The 26018-nt window shown below is 34.3% G+C and overlaps 1 protein-coding gene and 1 non-coding gene across 3 annotated transcripts in view; one reads left to right on the top strand and one right to left on the bottom strand.

Annotated features, from left to right (window-relative positions):
• Positions 1–26018, bottom strand: part of METTL15 (methyltransferase like 15) — a 211540-nt gene that overhangs the window by 2791 nt on the left and 182731 nt on the right. The window contains exon 6 of one of the 2 annotated variants that reach the window (XM_043580851.1): positions 17226–20760. The exons of the other annotated variant lie outside the window; for it this stretch is intronic. Coding sequence (XP_043436786.1) covers positions 20315–20760 — 446 coding nt within the window. The 3' untranslated portion in view covers positions 17226–20314. Of the gene's footprint in view, positions 1–17225; positions 20761–26018 lie in introns of those variants that run through there. 2 annotated transcript variants of the gene reach the window in all.
• LOC122484545 lies at positions 12001–12107 on the top strand. Its single transcript, XR_006297611.1, has one exon. It is a non-coding gene; the product is annotated as a U6 spliceosomal RNA (small nuclear RNA).

The raw sequence follows: 26018 nt of genomic DNA, 5'->3' as shown, positions 1-26018 counted from the left end.
ACTGGGATCTTCTAGGGAGATGTAAGTATTCTACATCTCAATGTGATTATATATATATATATGTTAAATATATATATATATGTCAAAGCATTGAAATATATGCTTAAGAACTGTGCTGATTAAAGTATGTAACTTTTTCCTCAATTAAAAATATATTTAAAGAAAAGAAATAGACCGGGTAACTTAAATACATTCACAATTAAAACAAAAATTGTGTTATTAACTTCTAGATAGATACTATTCCTTATAGAAGGCTCTATGCCTAAAGCTGCTCCCTTCTTAAAAGAGGAAAAAAGTATAAAAAACACTAGCAGCTATATCTCTCCCTCTCCCCTTCCCCTTTGTTTCTTTCCTTTTTTCAAAAAAAATATTTATTAGCATTTTTCTTTCTGTTGTTCAATATCCATGAGTTGAGTCTGACAAGGAAGGCTGCGGGCCTATGCAGAGGAAGCCAAACATAGCATGGGGCAGGTGTATTTGCAAAGAGGGTGGTTGGCCCAGCAGTATCAGAAAATTGGCTACCTCCAGGGAGATTGAGCAAATAAATAAGTACATCAAGAACAATAAGAGTCAGGTTTCTCACTATTGGATAAAGAGCTACAAATACAGAAAAAGATAAAGCTAGAATAAATGCAGCTGCCATTGGGTTGGAATTGGATACCAGAGTGAGCTAAGTTTCCATTACAGATAAAGAAATAAATATAGATGTAAACATGTGTTTAGTTCCTAGCTATCTGCTAGAAAGGCTTGGGAGCAGTGGCATCTTAGTAGTAACGAATACCTCATGCTCTTGGTGTCAAATGCTAAATGAACCAGGGCTCTTTGAAGAAATGACTGAATCCAGGGCTGGGGCTGGAAAAGAACACGATGAACCTGGATCATCTTTGGTAACAGAAAGTACGGAAATGCTCAAAGAAGGATAGGGGCGTGTCAAAAGAACACAGAAGTAAACTTGAGGGGGCTCTAACTGGCCAAATAAAGGACAATTGGAGCCTTTAAAGAATGATATAACAAACTGTAACTCGTTGATTTAACTAGTACTCCACTGATATAAATAAATGAATGACTAAATAGATGGATAGAAGAGAAAGTTCCTCCATAGAGTGGAAAGCCTTCAATGAAATGTAGAAGGAATAATGGTTTTTAGAAAATTACCATTTGGCAAAAGGCACAGTCATAATTAGCCCAGGCAAGAAATTTCAGTGGATACTAAAACAGGTAGATGAAAATGAGACAAGGAATGAAAATTTTACATGGTTTCAAAGAATACTCTTACAAAGTACTTGTTAGTTACAGATGGAACAAAAAGTAGATAAACCTGGTCTTGATAAAGTGGTCAAAATGAACAACACTAGTAATGGAACAAATAGCCATAATGTGCAATTGATAAAATATAATGAAGAGACTACAGTGAGACAGTCTGGCCAAAAATACACAACGGGTATAATAATGGTTATATATCCAATAATGAAGAAACACTGGATGAATCTATACTGCAAGACATTCTAAAAAAAAACAACCGGCCTGTCTTCAAAAGTGCCAAGATCATGCAAGCTAAGTCAAGTATGGATGCAAGAGGAGGACACACTCTGAATTCTGTTTATAGATGTCAGGAAAGGCTGATCAAAGGAGATGACTCACAGTGGTCTTGTAAACATTGCCGTATAAACTAGAGAGGAAGTCATTTTAGGCAAGGGGATAGCATTTTCAAATTGCAGGGTCCTGGGTACTTGTAGTGAGCTGGGTATATCTGGAGCCTAGAGATGGTAGAAGCAGCCAGGGTAATGAGGTGAGGCCAAATTACAAAGGGCCATTTTCTTTGCTTTCTTTTGCAGAGTATTATATACATATACAGTTTGAGAAACTGAAAAAAATGATCTGAGTTAATGTATTAGTCCAGGTCTTCTGAGAAACAGGTGCGAAGACAGGATTAAATGTACAAGTTTATTAAGAGAAATGCCTGCATGAAAGGGAACTGGGAGGAAGCCGAAGTCTGGGAGAGTCATTTGGTTGTGACATACATCTGACGCTGAGTGAAGGAAAGATAAGGAAAGTTGGTGGGAAGGTTCAGTAAAACCATTTATGAGTCCTTGAGCCAAAGCATTCCCCTGTTTCCCAGGAACAGGACTGCATTACTATCCTACCTCACTCAGTTACTGGTGAGAAGCAGCCCATAGTAGGCACAGCCTCAGTGCAAACACAGGGAGAAACTTCATAGTGCAGCAGCTTGGATCCTTAGTCAATTAGGCTCCCTCTTGTAGAAGAAAGCAATATACATTCTCATGTACAAAACTCAAAAACATTTGATGATTATGAAAGGATTTAATTGACAGAAGAGGTGAAGGATATTCCAGGGAGAGGTGTGAAAAACCTTCAACTCAAGCATTTAGTACTTCACCTTTGTTGTTTTTAAATTATCAGTTGGCTTTTATTTACAAAGAAATGAGGCACTTTTGAGCCATGAGCCATGAGCACACTTATCAATCTGCAGTTAATAAACATGGACATCTAATCCTGGAGAGCCTACCAACTTGCTTTGGCTTCTTAATGTGGTTAAAATTTCTGTTTTTATTTGGTCCATCTGTGGAGGAGGCTAACTTAAATATCACATAACTGTCTTTTTTTCTGGAATTACTTTGATCCATCATGGTAACACAAGTTGTTTTACACTGAACAGAGCTGTTTAGTAATTACATATGTGTTTCACTAATAAAATAGGGAAATACATTTTATTTATACTTAGTAGAAAAACACATTTTTCCCCCTTAAACACTAGGTTCATGTGGTAGAGAAAAGCTGGTAAAAAGGAATAGCAAAAGGGATCCTCAGTTTTGTGAAGGTTGGGAACAATTGAAATTACTGATCTTGTTGAGGTCCTATTGAGTCTGAAAAGAGTATGAATTCATAACACAATTTCAAGTTGTTTTAGTCTATTCTTAATTGCAAATTTTCTAAACCCTATTAAAGAAAGGAAATGGTCTTTCTAGACTCATTTTATCAGGTCTGGAGTCCCCTCATTCTTTATCAAGGGCCTGAAAAGTTCTCCAAATTGCATAAGTAACAACTATAAAATATGACTCACTGCATTTTTTTCACTGAGTAATGCAATTAACACTGCAATACTGTAGCCACTATTTTGAAAAAAATCTTATTAACATTTATTAACTGCTAGCAGAGAGATTTTTTTTAACCCTAAGAAAAGATTCAAGATGTCCATTATAGCTTTTAACAAACTTAACAATGTGCCCTTTCCTCAAAGTATGATTTGTCTGTTCCAAATGATGCCATTTAAAAACACAACAGAATATTTTATCAGGTAAAAAAAAAATGGTGGCTAGAATAATTTGGAGGATTTTTTTTAATTTAATGGCAAGAAAATTATCCCAAAAATGAAATGCATACAAGAAATAGCTTAACTGGGGAATCATGCTGAAGATGTGTCTGTAAAACAGCTACATATATACTATATATGTATACTCTAGCTTATATATGAGCTATAATTTTGACATTTGGTCTTCAAGATTATTCAGTTAAATGTCCTATAGTACCTAATACGATAGCAATATTTTATGAGTGGTGAAGAGGTTGAGGAAGGAAGATTTCCACTCCCTCTTTTTTTTTTAAATAATGATTTGCTTTAAATATCTTTCTCTATAACCATCATTCCTGGCTTAATATATGCTGTCGTTGTTTCCCGGCCAGGAATGCATCAATTTACCTACAGTATAAACTCGTCTTTTAATGCCGATCAACCCTGGTGTAGTCAGCCTGAAGCAATTTTTAGAGAGGTTGCTAGTATGAATTAGTTTGATTTTGGATGTGGCTACAAAGATCTGTTTTGGTTATTTTATTTTTAAAGCTGTTTTGTAAGTCGTACCAAATGCATTGGCCCTTTAGAGAACAGGATTGACAAGATGCAGCTTCCTCCCGATAGGGCCACTGCACAACATGGTTTCAGGGGGCATGGCTTGCATCTCTTCCCACGTGAGATGCAACACAATAGAAGAAAATAAACTGTTCGTTTCTTCTCAGATAGTTATGGGAGAAAGTATTCTTAAAAAGGTAAAAAACTGATCACTGCTATAACAAAGCCAGGTATACAGAAAGATTGACATTTATTCTGGGCTTAATACCTTCCTGTCCAGTATGAAAGCCACTACACACTCGTAGCTACTGAGTTATTGAAATGTAGCTAGTCCAAACTGAGATGTGCTGTAAGGGTAAAATACATACCAGATTTCAAAGACTTAGTACAAAAGAAGGAATATAAGATATCTTGTTACTTTTGTATATTGATTACATGTTGGAATATATTGGATGCCTTCATTTAAATAGATTATGCTATTAAAATTGATTTGAACTGTTTCATTTTACTTTTCTCAGTGTGACTTCTCAAAATTAAAAATTACAGTGTGGCTTGATTTGGTGGCTTGCATTGTATTTCCATTAGACAGCACTCATCTGGAATATTTGATCTACTCAGGTTTTTGGAAATAATTTTATCTCTTCTATTCATTGTGCCCAGTCAAAACTGTTACAGGAGCTCAGATTAGCCTTGGGACACTGCCCAAGTGGGTGATACCAAGATTGGGATCCTCGAAAACAATGTATGGAGCTTGAAGTATCTAGGACTGAAGGGACCAGGTGAACCTGAATGGTAGAAATTGTCAGCCTTGATCCTTAGATGTTTCACAGGGTCAGATTTGGAAATGCGATGAACTTAGATGTTTTTCTAGTGCTGGAGTTACTGAACTTGAGCCCATCATAGACATGAGGGCTTTATAACCACTCAATGTTACACAAAATTAATCTGTGTGCACCTGTTTATTTAAAGAGACTCTGGGGTGCCTGGGTGGCTCAGTCGGTTAAGTGTTAAGCATACGACTTCAGCTCAGATCATGATCTCACGGTTTGGGAGTCTGAACCCCACACAGGGCTCTGTGCTGACATCTCAGAGCCTGGAGCCTGCTTCACATTCTGTCTCCCTCTCTCTCTGCTCCTCTCCCGCTTGTACTCTCTCTCTCTCAAAAATAAATAAACATTAAAAATAAATAAATAAAAATAAAGAGGCTGTAATTTTAAGAAGATTCTCATAGGAGGCCATGGCTTCAAAAATATTAAGGATCCTAATTCTACCTTGCAACAGAATTATTTATTTTTGCATTAAGTTGTATGAATTCTTTATATATTTTGTATATTAATGCCTTACCAGGTGTATCGTCTGCAAATATCTTTTCCCATTCAGTAGGCTGCCTTTTCATTTTGTTAATGATTTCTTTCACTGTGCAAAAGTTTTTTATTTTGGTGTAATCCCAATAGTTTATTTTTGCTTTTGTTCCCCTTACCTGAGGACATATATATAGAACAATGTTGTTAAGGCCAATGTCAAAGAGATTACTTATGTTCTCTTCTAGGAGTTTCATGTCTCACATTTAGGTCTTATTCCATATTGAGTTTATTTTTATGCATGGTATAAGACAGTGGTCTGGTTTTTCCTGTCTTATAATTCTTTGTTATAGATTAATTGACCATAAAAGCATGGATTTATTTTGGCTTTCTATTCTGTTCCATTGATCTGTGTGTCTATTTTTGTGCCAGTACCATACTGTTTTGATTATAGTAGCTTTGTACTTTAGTTTGATATCTAAGATTGTGACACTTCCACTTTGTTCTTCTTTCTTAAGATTGCAGGATCTTTTGGGGTTCCATAAATATTTTAGGATTACTTGTCCTAGTTGTGTGAAAAATACTATTGGTAGATTGATAGGGATTGCACTGAATCTATAGATTGCTTTGGGTACTATGGACATTTTAACAATATTGGTTCTTTCAATCCATGATCATGGAATATCTTTACATTTGCTTGTATTGTCTTCATTTTCGTTCATCAATGTTTTATAGTTTTCATGATATAGGTACAAGTCTTTCACCTCCTTGGTTAAGTTTATTCTTAGATATTTTGAATAGACATTTTCCCAAGGAAGACATACAGATGGCTACCAGCCACATGAAAAGATGTTCAACATCACTCATCATCAGGGAAATGCAAATCAAAACCACAATTAAATATCACTGTCAGCATGGCTAGAATAACACACACACACACACACACACACACACACACACACGTGTTGGCAAGGATGTGGAGAATAAGGAACACTTGTGCACTATTGGTGGGAATGTAAATTGGTGCAGCCACTGTGAAAACCAGTTTGAAGGTTTCTTAAAAAATTAAAAATAGATTACCATATGATCCAGTAATCCACTACTGGGTATGTATCCAAAGAAAATGAAAACACTAATTCAAAAAAGATATATGCATTCCTGTGTTTACTGCAGCGTTATTTACAATAGCCCAGATAAGGAAGTAACTCAATTGTCCATCAATAGATAAAGAAGATGTGGTACATTATACACAATGGAATATCAATCAGCCATAAAAAAGAATGAGATCCTGCCATTTGCAACAACATGGGTGGAACTAAAAGATATGATGATAAGTGAAATAAGCCAGGTGGAGAAGACAAATACCATATAATTTCACTTATATACTGAATCTTAAAAACAAGACAAATGAACAAACAAAAATCAGAAATAGACTCATATATACAGAGAACAAACTTGTGGTTGCCAGGGGAGAGGGGGGTGAGGAGATGGACAAAATGGGTAAAAGGGAGTGGGAGGTACAGGATTCCAGTTATGGAATGAATAAGTCATGGGGATGAAAGGTATAGTATAGATAACATAGTCAAGAATATAGTAATAGTGTTGTATGGTGACAGAAGACAGATACACTTGTGATAAGCATAGCATAGAGTTGTTGAATCATCCACTGTGCTGTACACCTAAAACTCATATGAACTCATATGAAAAACTCAAATGAATGAAACTCTAGAATGAAATGGCTCATTTAGATAGGATACTTCACAATTATTGTAAGGTAGTCATCCATGTCTATGACTAGTAGCCTTCTTAATAATGTGAACATGTGTATACACACATCATGAAAATGAAAGTGCATGGAGCTCAGTGAACAAGAATCACCAGCAATAAGTATAAGATGGGAAGGCTATCAATGGCATTAAAAGGAAAGACACCTGGTGTTGATTATGTCCCAGGACACTACTGATGATTCAGCACAAAATTCCTGTAGCTCTTACACTTAAAGGTTAAGTTATAAATCCAGCTCTGCTTGAAAGAAGAAAACATCATTCACTTATTGTGTTCTCAATAGTTTCTCTCATCATTCACTTTGTGTTCTCAATAGTTTAACCTCTATTACAGAATTTAACCCATTATATTCTAACTTCTCATAATTTGCATATCTGTGTCTCAATATATAATGTGGCTCTTCATGAACAACAGGCACAACTTTTCTTTTCACTCTTTTGCCCTCAGCGCCTAACAAGTGGATGCTCAGTAGATGTTGTTGAGTAAAATAAGTTAATCGTTGTTGCCTGACTTCTACACATCTGAGAATAAAAGATGATTTATGAAACAAATACAGCTTTAAAGATTAAAACTTAATGGAGGGCTAAATAAAAGGCTAGAGCTGTGTAGTTTTAGCCAAGTCAACGAGGTTCAGCATTTGATCTCATTCAACATCCAAAATTGAGCTAACCTGTAGAAAGACTGCACACAGACTGTGGCTGCGATACACTTTTCCCAGGCCTAAATAGTGCTGATTCATTCACCACAGTTTGTTTGCAAGTGAAGGAAACAAGCTTTTAAGTTAGAGAAATATAAGCAGTCTTAGATCTGGGAGTCATCAGGAAATGTTTGATATTTTAAAGAACTGACTGAAAGTTAAACAGGTTAATGTGACATTTCAAAGGGATTTTGAAATTCAATAGCTTTCTCTAGCAGCTGATGTTTATTCTCTGGTTGTAAGGCAAATGTTGAATTTCTTCAAAGGAACAATGATAGATTCTAGGATAGCTAGATAGGTTCAACGTTCACTATAGGTTTTGCTTTTTGTCTTCTCTGTGACCCCTCCCCATAATGAAATATATATATATATATATGTACACAACAGGAAATGGGAAAACCATCTGGCTGGCTTTAAAACATGGTTTTATTCTTCATCATCAAAGGGTTTCTGTGTGAAAATAAATTTATGGATAAAGAAGTAGATATGGTGCCATTAAAAAGAGAAAAGCAGAATCATAAAAATATATGTAAATTTGGAAAGAGGACATAGTCATTTTTTCCCTTACCATATCAGCACTGTGCAGGAATGTAAGATGTTTGTTATCACTTAAATGAAAGTTCCATGGGTTGGACAGTCTCTTTCAGATGGACATATTCAAATTTAGAAAGACTAATGACAAAGCCATGTGATATCTAGTTAGGTAAGTTTGAGGAACTTATTTTATGGCTTAGAACCTGGATATGTATTGTACAATTGTGCATGTAAAATAATTTCGTAAGTGTTCATTAATATGAAGATCACATTTAAGTGATTCAGTAAATTAGGAAAGCTAAAGAACACATTTTAAGGAATTATCAAACATTCAGGTAAAATAATTCTTTTTTTTTTTTAATTTTTTTTTCAACGTTTATTTATTTCTGGGACAGAGAGAGACAGAGCATGAACGGGGGAGGGGCAGAGAGAGAGGGAGACACAGAATCGGAAACAGGCTTCAGGCTCCAAGCCGTCAGCCCAGAGCCCGACGCGGGGCTCAAACTCACGGACCGCGAGATCGTGACCTGGCTGAAGTCGGACGCTTAACCGACTGCGCCACCCAGGCGCCCCAAGGTAAAATAATTCTTAAGCATCATCTATTCCAAACCTATACTGGTGTAATCGTAAATAACAGAAATTCAACCTGAAGTGATTGTCTTAAAAAAAAAAAAAAAGTGATAGGAGGAAGGAAGGAATATAGTGGCTTATAGAGTCCAAGAATGAGCTACACAGCAAAATCATGGAAAAGGCATGGATACAGATGGGTTTCCAGAAAAACTGAGATCTGGAGTAAGAATGCTCCCAGGAGTAGCTCTCCAACTCCTATCTCTTTATTGTCTCTGCAAGTCACCGTCACTCTTTTTTTTACACGGTGGGAATGTGCACTCCTAAGAGTTCTTCAGTTTTACATCTTTCAGATATGGAGGAGGGATCAAGAGATTTCTTTTTTACATTAAATCAAACAATTTTAAGAAAAGAATGCATTATTTGTCTAGATTAGGTCAATCACTTGTAGTCAGGATTAATCTAGTTTGCATCAGAATCCTCCCCTGGACCAATCAATTATTGTGACAAGAGTGGAGCAAGAGATTTGGGGAGGGGAAGCAGTCATGGAATAACACGACAGATTGCAAAGAAGTCATGTAGATGTCAGCTCTAGAAGAGGTGGAGGGTACAATGGAATGTCTCATACAAATTCTGTCGTTTTACCAGGTAAGCAAGCAAAGAGATGAATTGGTTTGTTGTAGCTTATATGACAAACCAGCAAAATAGCCAGAACTCAATAAATGAAAATAAAAAGATAAATGTTGATTGCTTTGGCCATAAACTGATAAAGTGTTGTATATACATATTTATGTTTAATACAATCACCTTATAAAATAGGTATTAACATCCTCATTTTTCAGATGAGAAAACTGAGGTCCAATGATTAAGTAAATTTTCTAAGGCTACACTGCTACTTGGTGTCTCAGCCCAGATTTATACAAAGGTCTGTCAGATTCCAAAACCTGTGCTCTTTAAAAATAATAATACTAACGATGAGATTGTTTTTATAAAGCATGTAAGTGCTCATTATAAATAGTTACACTGTGCTATGTTTAACACAAAATGAATAAACACCCCACATTCCTCCACCTAGAATTTAACATCATTAACAAAGAATATCTTCAATATATCGCTAAGAAGAGTAAATAGATCAGCAATGTTTTTTTGTGTGTGTGTTTGTTTTGTTTTGTTTTGTTTTTGCAAAAGGGACCCATCATGATGTATCTTATTTTTAAAATAAAAACAGAACATTTAATTTTACTTGAATTTAACTGGAAAGAAATTAGAGAGTGAAGAACTGCTGAATCTCTATTTTTTTAACTATAAAAAACCCTTGTTTTTTTACAGAAACAAGTTACAATTATGTAATGTACAAAATATGTAATGTACAAAAATGTACAAATTAATGTACAAAAAGGTTGGAATATTTTTAAAAGAAACTATGTTTCAAATTTTCACAGTATTGAGTCCTTGCTCTAAAAATAAGGAAATTGGTGCACTATACTTCCCTGTATCTTGACCTCTTAACCTTATAATTTTGGTGAGTTCTGTTAATTTTCAAGACTTATGCTTGTATTCTGTTCTGTAGCCATAATTCCCATAGTTATTTACTCTTAGTTCTGTATTACATGGATTCCGAGCTTATCATGGTACCCTTTACCAAACTTCTCCCTTACTGGTTTTTTTTGTTTTTCTTATCTTGGTTTGCTTTATTTCATCATCAATAGTTACCTTTCCCTAAGAATAGCTCATGTGAGCCATATTCCTAGAGAATGCCTGTTGCCTTTGATTTTGATTTCTAGTACATTTTAGATGCTGTTTCTAGAAAGTTTTGAGCCTTCTTGAATTTGTAGCTTGATGTATTTCATTAGCTTTGGAACATTCTCAGTCATTTTCTCTTCAAATGAGAAAATTCTGGAAAATTCTCAGCCATTTTCTCTTCTTCCTCTTTTCTCAAGATTCCAATCACACATGAATTAGACCTCTTATTGTAACTGCTAAGTTACTCATATTTTTGTGTTCCTCATCTTTTGTCTCTCCATGCATTATTCTGAATATTTCCCTTTGAAATATCTTCCAGTTCATGATTTATCTTTAGCTGGGTACAATTTGCTCTTTAATTAATCCACTAAGTTCTTAAGTTTGAATACTACATCTTTCAGTTGTATATTTTCAGTTGCTTTATTCTCTATAGTTTTTAGTTCTATTTCCTTGAACATATTTATAGCATTTGTCTACATACCCTATGAGTATTTTTAAATTATCTATATTCTTCTCCTTCTTTTAAAAATTGTCTTGTCTCTTCATGACTGGTTATTTTTCTGATTCAGTAATAGACAATAAATATGAAACATAACAGAAATTGTGTGCAAGAATTCTGCACCCAGCCCTCCCCACCCCCAAAGAGTATTTAAAATTGCTTTGGTCAAACAGGTAGGGACTCTAGCATCTAGGATCTAGCATCTAGGATCAGTTTAGTCCAATTTCAAGGACTAAGGATCAATTTCAAGGATCTAGCATCTAGGATCAGTTTAGTCCAATTTCAAGGACTAAGATGATTTGAAACTGAGTTTCAGTTCTTTCAAGGTACAATTGACTTCCAGTTCACCTGTACTCCATAAAAGATTGTCAAAAGTTTGGTTTTCTTTCTCACTTGCTTTCTCTGGAATTAATTGGCAATTGGCAGTTACAAATGCTAGGGTTTCCTTCTTCTCCCAGATATTCTTCACTGCCTTATTAGCTTTTTATGTTTTCAAATAGACATTAAAAAAAACACATTTTTTTTTCTAGATTTTCTAATTGTTCTTACTGGGATATTTGGTCCAAGTTATTGTCTGCCATTACCAAAGCTGAAGTCCTGATTAGTATATACTTTAATTTGATGTCAATTTTAGCATCCAGGAAGACTCCATTCTCTGTTCCTTCCACTGCTTGTTATCTTGGCAACATACCCATCTTTCATCTGCTTCACAGATGATCATGGAGTGATTTCATAGCACTGCCTTCACTAAATGTAGTTCTTCACTTGGTATACCTACACCATGAGAACAAATCACATGAGACATGGTCTGGCTAGATTGGACAAAGGAAGAAAATCTGGTGAAGGAATTAGTGTGTGAGAGAAATAAAACTACAGAAGGGGTGATTTTGGAGAATGCAACAGAGAACAAGTTTTTAAGGAAGGATAGACCAGTGCAAAACACTGCAGAGATAAGGTACCGCAAGAGGAAGATTAGGCTATTGGGTCTTGTAATTAAGAGGTGACCATTGTGCTTACTCTAGCAGCACATTCACTAAAATTCAAATGACACCAACAAGAGTACCATGGCCCCTGTGCAAGGATGACAGGCACATTTGTGAGATGTTCCATTAAAAAATTAAGGTCACCATTAATCATTAAGAGAACAGTTTCTATAGATAGTGTACTAGATTGGATAAATAAAAGACAGGAGAGGAGTCGGAGGTCGTGTAGACTTTAAGAAGTCAAGTTATGAAAGAAAACAGAATGATGGGTGTGGTATTTTGGTAAGGAACCAAAGGAAGACAGAGTCAAGGAGAGATTTTAGTCCTTGTTTGCTTTTCACCTAGGCACTTTTGAGTATGTTTGGCAGCAGAGAACAGATTAAAGCCTGGAGGGACAAGCAAAATTAATTGAACTAAATCCCAGAGAAAATAAAAAGAAAAGGAGCAAGGCTAATCTCTCCACTGAGATATAGGAGTAAAAAATAGAGATAAAGGACAAGATTTCTAAATACTGAGATGAAGATAAAGAGGTGGGAATTACATGGATTCAGTTCTGTAGTATCTATTTCTATGGTGTTGTAAAAAAGGTCATCAACTCATTCTAAGTGTAAATAGTTCTCTTACCTTTCACTGACTATTTCCCTTTAATATCTGCAACACACATATTTAGTCCTTCTCATTGGCTTTGGAGCCCGTTGGTATCCTTTCATTGCCTTTAGTGTGAAGAAGTAGGAAACTTTTTTAATACTCCCAAAGCAATCTTTTCTTACTTCACAAAGTACTCATTTCCTTTACCTCCCTCAAAATGTATTCTGAAAAATCTTAATATAAGGACCATGTAGGTCGGCTACTTACTGATATGTAAGTGTAGGAGGACAAATACTTTCTCCAACCTAAATGAATGTCAAATAACCTTAGCAACTAGTTCTTTTTTCTTATTTTGTTTTCTTATAAATGGAAACTCCACATGAAAAATGACTGTGTTTTTAGGCCCTGTCAATGTGTTGCAAACATTGGGGGCATTACATAAATAATAAATGGGGATAAAGCTTCCAAATAATAAAACTGACTATAACCCAGTCAATTGCTGCTAGTAATGTAGATACTGAACTTAAAATTACCAAGAATAAAGCACACACATCCTTAATCATGATGTCCAGAAATGTGAGTTACATTTTGGTAATTATAACTTTCAGTTAATTCATAAATATTTATTGAGTGTTTTCTATTTGACTCATAGCAACTGATGAGAAAGTACCAATATTATCCTCATCTTAAAGTGAAATAAATGAGGATTCAGGAGATTAAAGAGCATGCCCAAGTTTGTATATTCAGCTAATATATGCAGACCTTGAATTCAAACTTGTTTTTCTGAATCCAAAGCCAATAGTGTTACTTACAATGGTATACAGCTTCCTCCCCAGTCTAGCACTTATAATTATGAGTTGGATGATAATATTTTTCCTTATGAAAGAATAAGAAATCAGAATATTTGATTGTTTATCGTAACAAATTCTAACCCTGTGCAAGGCAGACAAGTATATTGCCCAAAGTATAAGGATGGATTTTAATGGATAGATGCAATTATTCAAGAATGAGAAATGGAAAATGTCCTGTCATTTGATTTCACCTTTGTTTTTTAGTGCCTGGGCAATGATATATTTAATAAGGCATGTACTAAGGGGCACCTGGGTTGCTCAGTCAGTTAAGCGTCAGACTTCAGCTCAGGTCATGATCTCATGGTTCGTGAGTTCAAGCCCCATGTCGGGCTCTGTGCTGACAGCTCAGAACCTGGAGCCTGCTTCTGATTCTGTGTCTCCCTCTTTCTCTGTCCCTCCTCTGCTCACACTCTGTCTCTCAAAAATAAACATCGAAAAAAAATTTTAATAGGACATATGCTAATGTAGAAAACTTGTTCAATATTTAAGGTAAAGTACTGTTTAAGGAGATGTGACATTACCAAAGAGGCAAACTTCTACTGTGCATATCAGAGTATTAAATTTTATTCTTTATTTTATTGTCCAACAATTTTGGTAGAATATATAAGAAAAGAATGAGGTGGACAAAAGTCTATGAAGAATTTTTAAGGTCCATCTAAATAACAAGCATTATGACTATCACCACTGCATCTTAAGTAATTAATTCTATTGAACTTTTTAATGCTTTGGGAAATCTATGCTGTAACTAGACTTATAAAAAATAATTTATATATATTTAAACTTTCTCTTAGTATTCCCGCAGATCATGCTGTGTGTTACCAAACATTAGCTGGAAATAGTAGCTATAAACAGATGAAATTTGAGAAAATAATATAAAAATAGTTATGCTTGTTATACAATCCAGCCTCTTTAGAATATGATGCTGATTTTTATAAATCATGCTTCATTCAACATCGAACATATGGCATTGTGGTTCTGAGAAAAATATATCTCTGATCAAGATTTCTATCACTAAATTTATATTTACGAAGCACTTCACAAAATTCCCTTCTATTCTTTATTGCTTACCTCTATTAAAGAATGTTGCCTACACACACACACACACACACACACACACACAAATCTACTAGATTAAGGCAGCAATCACAAAAACTCAGTAGAAAAGTAGCTCAATTAAAATTATACAATTTTGACCGTAAGCAATTTTCAGTTAATTTTTAGTCATTACAGAAATCCTAACATGTAGGGCTTAGTTTGTGAGAGTACATGCTAATATTGTCTAATATTTCTTTATCTACAGTAAATATGAAACATAATGCCACGACAGTTGGTATAAGAAATTCACATACCAATGTGAACAGAAACAGGAAAGGGAAAGAGCTTAAAAACAAGACCAAGTCAAAAGCTTCCATGTTTAATGTTATCCTCTTGCTCTATAACTAAGCAAATTCCTTTAGGCCAGGGTCTGAGAGGGAGCTGTCTTGTCATCTGTTAGAGTAAAGTAAATATTCTATACACATTTGAAAATGGCCCTAAATAAATCTAAAATTAAAAGTTTTGAAAGAATAAAATAAAAAAGAATATCTGATAAGGGACTAATATCTAAAATATATAAAGAACTTACACAATTTAACACCAAAACAAGCAATCCAATTAAGAAGGGGACAGAGGACCTGAATACACCTTTTTCCAAAGAAGATATATGGGTGGCCAATAGACACAAGAAAAAATGTTCCGCATCACTAATCATTAGGGAAATGCAAATCAAAATCACCATGAGCTATCAACTTATACCTGTCAGAATGTCTAGTATCAAAAAGACAAGAAATAACTGTTGGTAAGGATGCGGAGGAAAAAAAAACACCCATGAACAGCTGGTGGGAATGTAAATTGGTATAAACACTATGGTAAATAGTATGGAGTTTCTTCAAAAAATTAAAATAGAAATGCCACACAACCCAGTAATTCCACGACTGGGTATTTACCCCCTCAAAATGAAAAGACTAACTCAAGATGATATATATGCACACCTATGTTTATAGCAGCATTATACACAATAGCCAAGTTATGGAAGCAACCAAAGTGTCCATCAATACATAAATGGATAAAGAAGATATGATATATGCATACAATGGAATATTACTCAGCCATGAATAAGTGAAATGTTGCCATTTCTGAAAATATGGTTGGAATTAGAGGGTATTATTCTAAGTGAAATAAGCCAGACAAAGAGAAATAACATATAATTTCACTTTTATGTGGAATCCAAAAACCAACCAAAGAACAACCAAAGCAACAACAACAAACGCAGAAACAGAATCATAAACACAGACAACAAATTAGGTGACTTCCAGAGGGTAGGCAATTAAGGTAAAGGGAATTAAGAGGTACAGACTTAAAGATATAAAATAAGTAAATCACAGGAATGAAAAGTATAGTGTAGGAAATATAGTCCATAATATTACAATAGTGTTGTAAGGTGACAGATAGTAACTATACTTACTGTGGTGAGCAAGCATAATGTATAGAATTGCTGAATCACTATGTGGTAAACCTGAAATTAATATAACATTTATGTTAACTATACTTCAATTAAAAAAAATAAAAGAAATATCACCTTAAATTTATTAATTTAATGGATAATACAGTGTAAAATAAAACTATAAAAAAGAAGTGAGAATTGTTTTGATTTCTTCCTAAATAGCTTAAAAAAATTATTTATTTAAGTAATCTCTGCACCCAATGTGAGGCTCAAACTCACAACCCCAAGATCAACAATCAAGAGCTGCATGCTCTTCCAAATGAGCCAGCAGGGTGCCCGCAAATAGTCAGCTTTTAATACATACTATGTAAGAAATATACATATACATTTTAACGGAATAAAAGTGCTGATACAGATTTTTTATTTGTACATTTATATGTACATTTTGAATTTTCCATTAAGAATTATCTCTTACTTTTTGAATGAGAGATTTAAAATGAAATTAACATTGCTTTCTTTTAGAAGTCTGCAGTGTAGATACATCATTATTTCTGCTTATTTAAAAACAAAAATCAGAAAAGAGAATTTTATAAACCTCTGAACATTTATTACTCTGCATAGACTAAAGAAAATACGATTTTCAAATGCTCACAAGTGAATTTTAAGAGATATAAAAAACCTACTTAGGCATATTGGATTCTCTCATGAACTATTGGTTGTAACATAATAAATACTTCAATAAAAATGACTTTAAGCACAAATATTGTATCATATATTACATGAAATAGAAAAGATGTCTCTCAAATGATTCATGTCTCTCAAATGACTCTAGAAACTACAAAGAGATTATATAATAACTAATATACAGTACTTAAAATGAATATACAAAATAGAGATATCAACTAAAAGTTGTGTGCTGTTATTAAATTTAATTTCTTTTTTTTTTTAATTTTTTTTCAACGTTTATTTATTTTTGGGACAGAGAGAGACAGAGCATGAACGGGGGAGGGGCAGAGAGAGAGGGAGTCACAGAATCGGAAACAGGCTCCAGGCTCTGAGCCATCAGCCCAGAGCCCGATGCGGGGCTCGAACTCACGGATCGCGAGATCGTGACCTGGCTGAAGTCGGACGCTTAACCAACTGCGCCACCCAGGCGCCCCAAATTTAATTTCTTAATAAGCAACGAACTAAAACCTCTTAAGAACTGATGTACTACACAGTGGTATTGATGCTATATTAAAATGATTAGTAGAAAGCAGTCAAGAAGAGATTCAGAAACGTAAGACACTTGTTTTATATTCATTATATTTGATTAGAAAAGAAATACACATTCATTTTTAAGACCAGTGTTTATTTTCTGTATGTACTGTTTGAATTTCACAAAAACATTTTCCAGCATAAACTCATTCATGAATTTTATTATACATCCTACAGCAAAGACTAAGAACCAGGCAAGAATGATTGTGGCAAACAGCCTAGTTACAGAAAATAACATATATTTTTACACTACAACATTTGAAACTAATTTGGTATTTATCGAAGAAAGGATTTCTTTCATGAATATTCAAGATTTTTTTCTATCACGGTATTAGCTTCCCAGGGCTGCTGTAACAAATTACCACACATTAGGTGGCTCTGAACAACAGAAACATATTGTCTCGTGGTTCTGGAGTCTGAAGGTCTGAAATAAAGGTGTCAGCAAAATTGTTGGCTCCGACTTCAGACTGAGGGAGAATCTCGTCCATGCTTCTCTTAGGTACTAATGGTTGCCAGCAATCCTTGGTGTCCTTTGGCTTGTAGATGTATCATTCTGATCTCTGCTTTTATCTTCATGTGACATTCTTCCCTGTGTCTCTGTCTTTCTTCTCTTCTTAGAAGGATACCATACATATTGGATTAAGGGCCTGCTCTGCTCCAGTATGACCTCAGCTTAAGTACTTACATCTGTAGTGACCACAGTGCCAAATAAGGTCATATTCTGATGTTCTGAGAAGGACATGAATTTTGGAGCGGAAACACTATTCAATCCAGTGCAGTCACTTGCCATTCAATGTTAAAGAAAAAAATTCCCATACTATACAGGATCCAAAAATGACTGATGAATAAGTGAATCATTGTTATATATGAGTGTGATCTCCTATTTTCCAATCAGATACTCATACAGGAATTCACCTTTTGGAATTTCCTCATTCACAAATATGACTTACATGCAAAACATTTTTTTTTCAGAAAAGATTAGCAGATTAACCTGGGTGCATTCATTTCTTTCTAAATTGAGGACACTGCTTCCTAGAATATTTTCTAATTCTGCATAACTAGAAATTACTTTCACTGCAGAATTGCTCAGACTTGAATACAGCCTATACAATAAAAGCTGTGGGGCACCTGGGTGAGCTAATCAGTTAAGCATCCAACTCTTAATCTTGGCTCAGGTCATGATCTCACAGTTCATGAGTTCAAGTCCTGCATCGGGCTTTGTGCTGATGGCACAGAGCCTTCTTGGAAATCTGTCTTTCCTTCTCTCTGCTCCTACCCCACTGTGCTCTCTCTCTCTCTCAAAATAAATAAATAAAATTTAAAAAAATAAAGTAAAAGTGGCGCACAAGCTTGAGAACTAAAGTTAAATATCACAGAGGTAGATAAAGTAAATCTAAGGAGAATTAAAGTATTTAATTCTTATCTTTTGCCCATAGTTATGTTAATATTTTATTCACTTGTACTCACCAATTCAGAATGTCATCATAGTGGAGAGAATGAATTTTCCCTGTATTTGAATAGTTTACTAAGCATATTAGTAGTATAAATATGATATCAGGAACTACTTAAGAAAGCAATCATTTATATACACCTTTATTCAACATGCCAGTGTACCCTTTGACTATATCTCTCATTCATCCTTCAAGTCATAATTCAAGCATCACGTTGTCAGGCCTGGTTTCCTTCAGTAAATGAAATCCCTACTAGATGTTCTTATCCCTGTATTGCTTCTTTGTAGCTTTTACCACTGTGTTAATTTTACATTGACTTTTGTGATTATTTAACTACCATCACTCTTCTCCACTAGACTCTAAACTCTACAGGCCAGATACTGTGACATATTTTACTCACCTTTATTTCTCTGCCTAGTTCACTGCTTGCTGAATAATTAAAAAAAAATAGAAATGTTTATTTCTATATAAAAAGTTTATACGTGAATTATGAATCAATGTCATTAAGAATCCTCTACCAAGTGAACGTCTCCTGAAAAAACATCTTACTATTACAGTACTGTTGGGTAAATAAAAACATTAAAGGGCACATTCCTTTTAAACTTTTTTTTTTTTTAATGTCTATTCATTCTTGAGAGAGAGGGACAGAGTGTGAGAGGGGGAAGGGCAGAGAAAGAGGGAGACAGAATCCGAAGCAGGCTCCAGGCTCCGAGCTGTCAGCATAGAGCCCGCTTCCAGCCTCGAAATCACAAAACGTGAGATCATGACCTGAGTTGAAGTCAGACACTTAACCAAATGAGCCACCCAGGCAAAGGGCACATTCATTTTAATATCTTTAATATGCCCTATATTTTATTGCATAGACTTGGTTGAATTATTTTGAATAGCTCAATTAAAAAATGCCAGATTCAAATGATGACAGATTTTATTATTTGTCAAAGACATTCTGGGATATTATTAAAATATAATTGACTTTAAATATTAGTTTTATGAAACATTCTCTATGAGGGCTATTGAACAATTTTGCATTTTTACTTTATATTATATAAAAATATAGTACATATCATATTGCAAAATTCCTTTAAAACAATGAACTCTGTAATTTCAAAAGTGACATTTCTCGGTATGATGCATTTTAAAAATAATACTTGAAAATTTAAAATTTACATAATACCTGTATTTGAGAAGACTATGGTACTTACTAATTAATTACTCCTAAATAGAAATGAAAATTTCTTTGATGATCTTTACTTACTTATTATTTATTACTTGACCCATAGAAAGTTTGTTGCAAATCTGAATATCTAAATTCAGAACTTAGAAAATACAGATACAATTATAATCTCTATCTTCCGACAGTCTGAGTGTTCATACTTAAATAAATACACATAGTATTCTTCTTTTTAAAAATTTTCCATGATTAGGGAAAGGACTACATTTCAAAAGTCAAATATAATGCTCAGATAGAGACATTTTTCGAGTTTTGGGATGCTGCTTCTCCTTGAGTTGAACCTTCTGTGTCATGCTAGTATTTCTGAGATTTTCTTTCTAAGACAAAAAATGGTAAATACCCTCAATTTCCACACATATATAGTACATGTTTCTCTATAGATCCCATACTTCCTTATATTAAGTTATTCAGGAATATCCAATAAAAGAAGAGAAACTCTGAGGGAAAACTTGAAGGACCACATGATGAAAACTTTCTTTATCATAATTTGATGGCTGCTCTAAGCTTGGCTGAGCGTGCTCTGGGGTTATCCTGTACATCCTGATCTTCTGGAGTAAGTACTTTCTTGTGTATCAATTCCCACATTAAAGGGGCTCTGCTTATAGAGTCTCCTTCCTTGTTTTCATAACTTGAACGTAATTGTGATGCTTGTATCACCTTCTGTCTTGCACTTAGGTTAAACCTTTCTGTCATGCTTATCCCAAGCAAGAATCGTTTGACAATGCGATCCTCTAGTGAATGGAAGGAGAGGGCAACAAGGCGACCACCAGGTCTCAGAAACTTCTGAGCTGTCTTCAATCCTATGTAAAGTTCATTGAGTTCATTATTTACAAATATTCGAAAAGCTTGGAAAGTCTTGGTAGCAATATGGGTAGATCGTTGTAGCAAGTCTTTTCGTGCAAAAATAGCAGATGGAGGAAATGCACCTATAAAAAAATTTAGTGAAAACAGGAAAAAAGGAGAGGAAAAATTAATATTTTCCACTCTAAGTCTACGTTGTATTGTGTGTGCATATATTTAAGGAACTAAGTTTCTTTAGAAAATTGTGGCATTTCAGCCATACTTTCCCATTTTATTTCCAACCATTCAACCAAGATTCAAACTATTGTGTCAGAAACAGCTTTCATAACTCATAAGAGTAACTTGTGTCAAACACGGAGCAGATAAAGAGGTAGCCAAATTTTTGAAAAAAGAATGATTAAAAAAATTTCCCAACTTAGGTGAAAGACATTAACTCACTGATACAAGAAGTTCAGTGAACCCCAAATATAATGAACAAAAGAAAACTGCATCTAGGCACATCATAATCACACTATTACAAGCTAATCAGAAAAATCTTGAATACAACGAAGAAATACATTACATAAAGAAGAGCAAAGATATGATTAACAGTTATTTTCTCATTAGAACAATTGAAGCTATAAAGTACTAGAATAACATTCAAATTGTTAAGGAAAAATATCTGTCTTCCAAGAAGACTATCTAAAACTATTCTTCAGAATTAAAGTTCAAAGACATTTTTAAATGAATAAAAAAATGAGAGGATCCACTGCTAATATGTCTGTATTCAATAAATGCAAAAGGAAATACTTCCATGTTGAAGTAAAATGACACCAGATGATAATTTGCATATACAGAAAAAAAGAGATTATAGATACATCTTTATATATTAATTCTTCTCTTATTTTCTTTAAAATACAGGACTCTTTAAGTGAAATTATAACAATTTTTTACATTTATAAATACTTTAATATAGATAGCTATGTCCTGTATATGATAGGCAATAGTGTGAAGGATTAGAGTGGGTAAATGGAACCATACGCTTGCAAGATTCATGTTTTGCTAGAAGTTAAAGTTGCATATTGTGGTCCCTAGAGCAATCGATAAAAATAATGCAAAGAAATAAAGCTAATAATCTAACAGAGAATAAAAATAATACACAAAAATTATTGTTTAACACAAAAGACAGAAGAGAACAAGAAACAAAAATGAGGCAAAGAGAAGACAAATAGTAAAATGGCAGACAGTAAAACCAAATATATCAATAACTACATAAAGTATAAATGTACTCAACATCCCAATATAAATGCAGAGGTCATCAGATGGAAAAATAGAGACCTAACTGTACATTGTCTAGAGAAATTACTCTAAATATAAAAACAAATAGAAGTGAAAGCAAGGAACAGGCTATGGAAAGTTATGCCATGTACACAGAAGCATAAAGAAGAGAGGTCATTATATATTATTATATCATAATATATAATAATGATATTAATATTAGAAAAAACAAGTTTTTGAAAAAAGGGAGAATTCCTAGTCCCAAAGAGGAACATTTCCTATTGACAAAAATGTCAATACAGCAGAAAGATACAACTATAAGTGCATATGCACCAAATAACATAGTTCTCAAAATTTCAATGAAAGAGAGTATCTGTACAAAAGAAGATGAACTTCAATTCTTACTACACACTATACACAAAAAGCAATACAAAATGGACCACAGGCCTAAGAGTAAATACTAAACATAAAATATATATCTGACAAAACTCTCTTATCCAGAATATATAAGGAAATCTCACAACTTAATAAACAGAAGCTAAACCACCTATTTGAAAAAAAAGGGCAAAAATTTGGACAAACACTTCACAAAAAGATATACAAAAAGTCAGTAAACATGTAAAGACATTCATCATTATTAGCTATAAAAATGCACATTAAAACCACAATGAAATACCACTACACATCCACTAGATGCTACATCCTAGAAAGCAACAAACTATTGAAAATGACCCAAGAGGGGCGCCTGGGTGGCTCAGTAGGTTAAGAGGCCAACTTCAGCTCAGGTCATGATCTTGCAGTCCGTGAGTTTGAGCCCCGCGTCGGGCTCTGTGCTGACAGCTCAGAGCTTGGAGCCTGTTTCAGATTCTGTGTCTCCCTCTCTCTGATCCTCCCCCATTCATGCTCTGTCTCTCTCTGTCTCAAAAATAAATAAACGTTAAAAAAAAAATTTAAAAAAAAAATGACCCAAGAAAGAAATAGATAATCTGAACAGAACTATTACAAGTGAAAGGATTAAACCAGTAATCAAAAGCAACCCACAAAGAAACGTCCAAGCCCAGAGATGGCTTCACTGCTGAATTGTGCCAAATATTAAAAGAATTAATAACAATACTTCACAAATGCTTCAAAAAAAATTGAAGAAAAGAGAACACTTCTCAAATTACTTCATAAGGCCAGTATTACTATGAAACTAAAACCAAAGGCATCACAAGAAAATTACAGATCAATATCTCCTATGAATATAAACATTAAAATCCTCAACAAAATATTAGCAAAGCAGCATATTAAAAGAATTATATGCCATGACCAAGCTGCATGGTCATGACCAAGGATAGCTCAACACATGGAAACTGACCAATGTAATACATCGTATTTATGGAATGAAGGAAAAAAAAAAACACATGATCATTTCAATTGATGCAGAAAAAGCATTTGAAAAATTTCAACACTCTTCCATGATAAAAAACACTCAAGAACTAGGAATAGAAGGAAAGTACCTCAACATAATGAAGCCCGTATATGAGAACCCAGACCTAACATTATACTTAATGGTGAAAGACTGAAAGTTTTTCTTCAACGATCATGAACCAGCAAGGATACCCCGTTTTTTTTTTTTACCACTTCTATTCAACACAGTACTGGAAGTTCTAATCAAGGAATCAAACAAAAAAAAGAAATAAAAGGCATCCAGATTGGTAAGGAAGAAGTAAAATTATCTGTTTACAGAGGACAGGATCTTCTATGTAGAAAACAATAAAGATCACACATATACACACCTTGTGAGAACTAACAAATGGATTCAGCAAAGCAGCAGTATATAAAATTAACACGCACAAATCAGTTATGTTTCTACACTTAATAATAAACAATCCAAAATGAATTTTTTTCACTAGGGTTAGTTTATTATTTTTTTTAAATATGAAATTTATTGTCAAATTGGTTTCCATACAACACCCAGTGCTCATTCCAACAGGTGCCCTCCTCAATGCCCATCACCCACCCTCCCCTCCCTCCCACCCCCATCAACCCTCAGTTTGTTCTCAGTTTTTAAGAGTCTCTTATGTTTTGGCTCCCTCCCTCTCTAACCTTTTTTTTTTTTCTTCCCCTCCCCCATGGTCTTCTGTTAAGTTTCTCAGGATCCACATAGGAGTGAAAACATATGGTATCTGTCTTTCTCTGTATGACTTATTTCACTTAGCATAACACTCCAGTTCCATCCACGTTGCTACAAATGGCCATATTTCATTCTTTCTCATTGCCACGTAGTATTCCATTGTGTATATAAACAGAATTTCTTTATCCATTCATCAGTTGATGGGCATTTAGGCTCTTTCCATAATGTGGCTATTGTTGAAAGTGCTGCTATAAACATTGGGGTACAAGTGCCCCTATGCATAAGCACTCCTGTATCCCTTGGGTAAATTCTTAGCAGTGCTATTGCTGGGTCATAGGGTAGATCAAAAATTTGATTCCCAATAGCATCAAAAAGAATCAAACACTTAGGAATGAAGTTAAAAAAAAGAAATGTAAAATTTATGCTATGAGAGCTACAAACAATATTTTAAAAATTTGTTTAAGATGGCAATACTCCTTCCTCCAAATTGGTTTAAGATTCAATGCAATCTCTATCAGATCCCAGCTGACTCTTTTATATAAACTGACAAGCTAATTCTAAAATTCACATGGAATTCTAAGAGACCCAGAACAGTCAAAGTGATCCAGGGGTGGGGTGGGGGGATGAAAAAAAAAAAAAAAAGAGAATGAAGGAGGACTCACACTTAAGGATTTCAAAACTTTCTAAAAAGTAATGGTAACTAAGACAGTGTGGTACGACAGAGAAATCAAAAGAATATAATTGAAAATCCAGAAATAAACCCTTCTATCTATGAGCAACTGATTTTTGACAAGAGTGTCAAAGCCATTCAATAGGGAAAGAATGGTGTATTAAACGAACAGTGTTGGGACAACTGGATAGTCATATACTAAAAACTGGAGTTGGACCCTTAAGTTATATAGAAAAATTAACTCAAAATGGATCAAAGACATCAATGTAAGAGCAAAAATTAGAAAACTCTTAGAAGAAAAACACAGGGATAAATATTAATGACATTGAATTTAGCAAATAATTCTTAGATATGACACCCAAATCACACACACACACACACACACACAAAAAAAAGAAAATTGTACTTCATCAAAATTAAAAATTTTGTTCTTTAGGGGCACGTGGGTGTCTCAGTTGGTTAAGCAACTGACTCTGGATTTCGGTTCAGGTTATGATCTTTTGTGTCATGACTTTGAGCCACAGGTCAGGCTCTGCACTGACAGTGTGGAGCCTGCTTGGGATTCTCTCTCACTTTCTCTTTGCCCCTCTCCTGCTCGCCGTCTCTCTCACTCAAAATAAATAAATAAGCTTAAAAAAAATTGTTCTTGAAAGGACACAATTAAGAAAATGAAAAGACAACCAAAAGAATGGGGAAAAAGCTGCATATCATATAACTGATTAGAGATTTGTATCTAGGATATGTAAAAGAAGAAAATTACGAAGTGATGCATGTATGTTAGTATTTACATTTTAAAATATGCACATCAAAAGAGACAAGCCCCATCTAGTTTTCAAGAATAGGGTTAAATAAAAAGTGTTGATTTAATAAATCAATGAATATAATTTTATTTAGACCTACTCCATTGGTATACAAATTATATTAAAGTATAATGTTCAATGCATTTATACAGAAATTTTCTATTTAAATTTTTGTTTAATCATGTCTTAAAATTTTTGTTCCTAGAGAGTATTATCCCAGAGAGATGTAATCCTTCCAGTCCAGATTTTCTATGGATGAAGATCTGAGAGTATGGCTGCAATCCTGGCACTTGAGTTTCCTTGGCATGCTTCTTACAGCAAAGTAAATTATACAAGGCTGGTACCTTGGTACACATTTTAGTAACCTGCAGGTCCAGAAGTACATTAAGACACACCTGATTAAGCTTCTTGGGGAACTGGATCAGAGAATGAAAGAAATAGTATCTTACTTGTACCAGGGAGCTGAGAACCTGGCTGTCAACAGTTAACCAAATCAGTGTTATGGGTTCACTCTTTCCTCTACCAAAACTACTCTGATGA

The sequence above is a fragment of the Prionailurus bengalensis genome, chromosome D1 (assembly GCF_016509475.1).
Source record: "Prionailurus bengalensis isolate Pbe53 chromosome D1, Fcat_Pben_1.1_paternal_pri, whole genome shotgun sequence".
In the NCBI taxonomy this organism is placed as follows: domain Eukaryota; kingdom Metazoa; phylum Chordata; class Mammalia; order Carnivora; family Felidae; genus Prionailurus; species Prionailurus bengalensis.
Note: the sequence above shows the minus strand (reverse complement) of the source record. Positions and strands in the feature narration are given on the sequence as shown.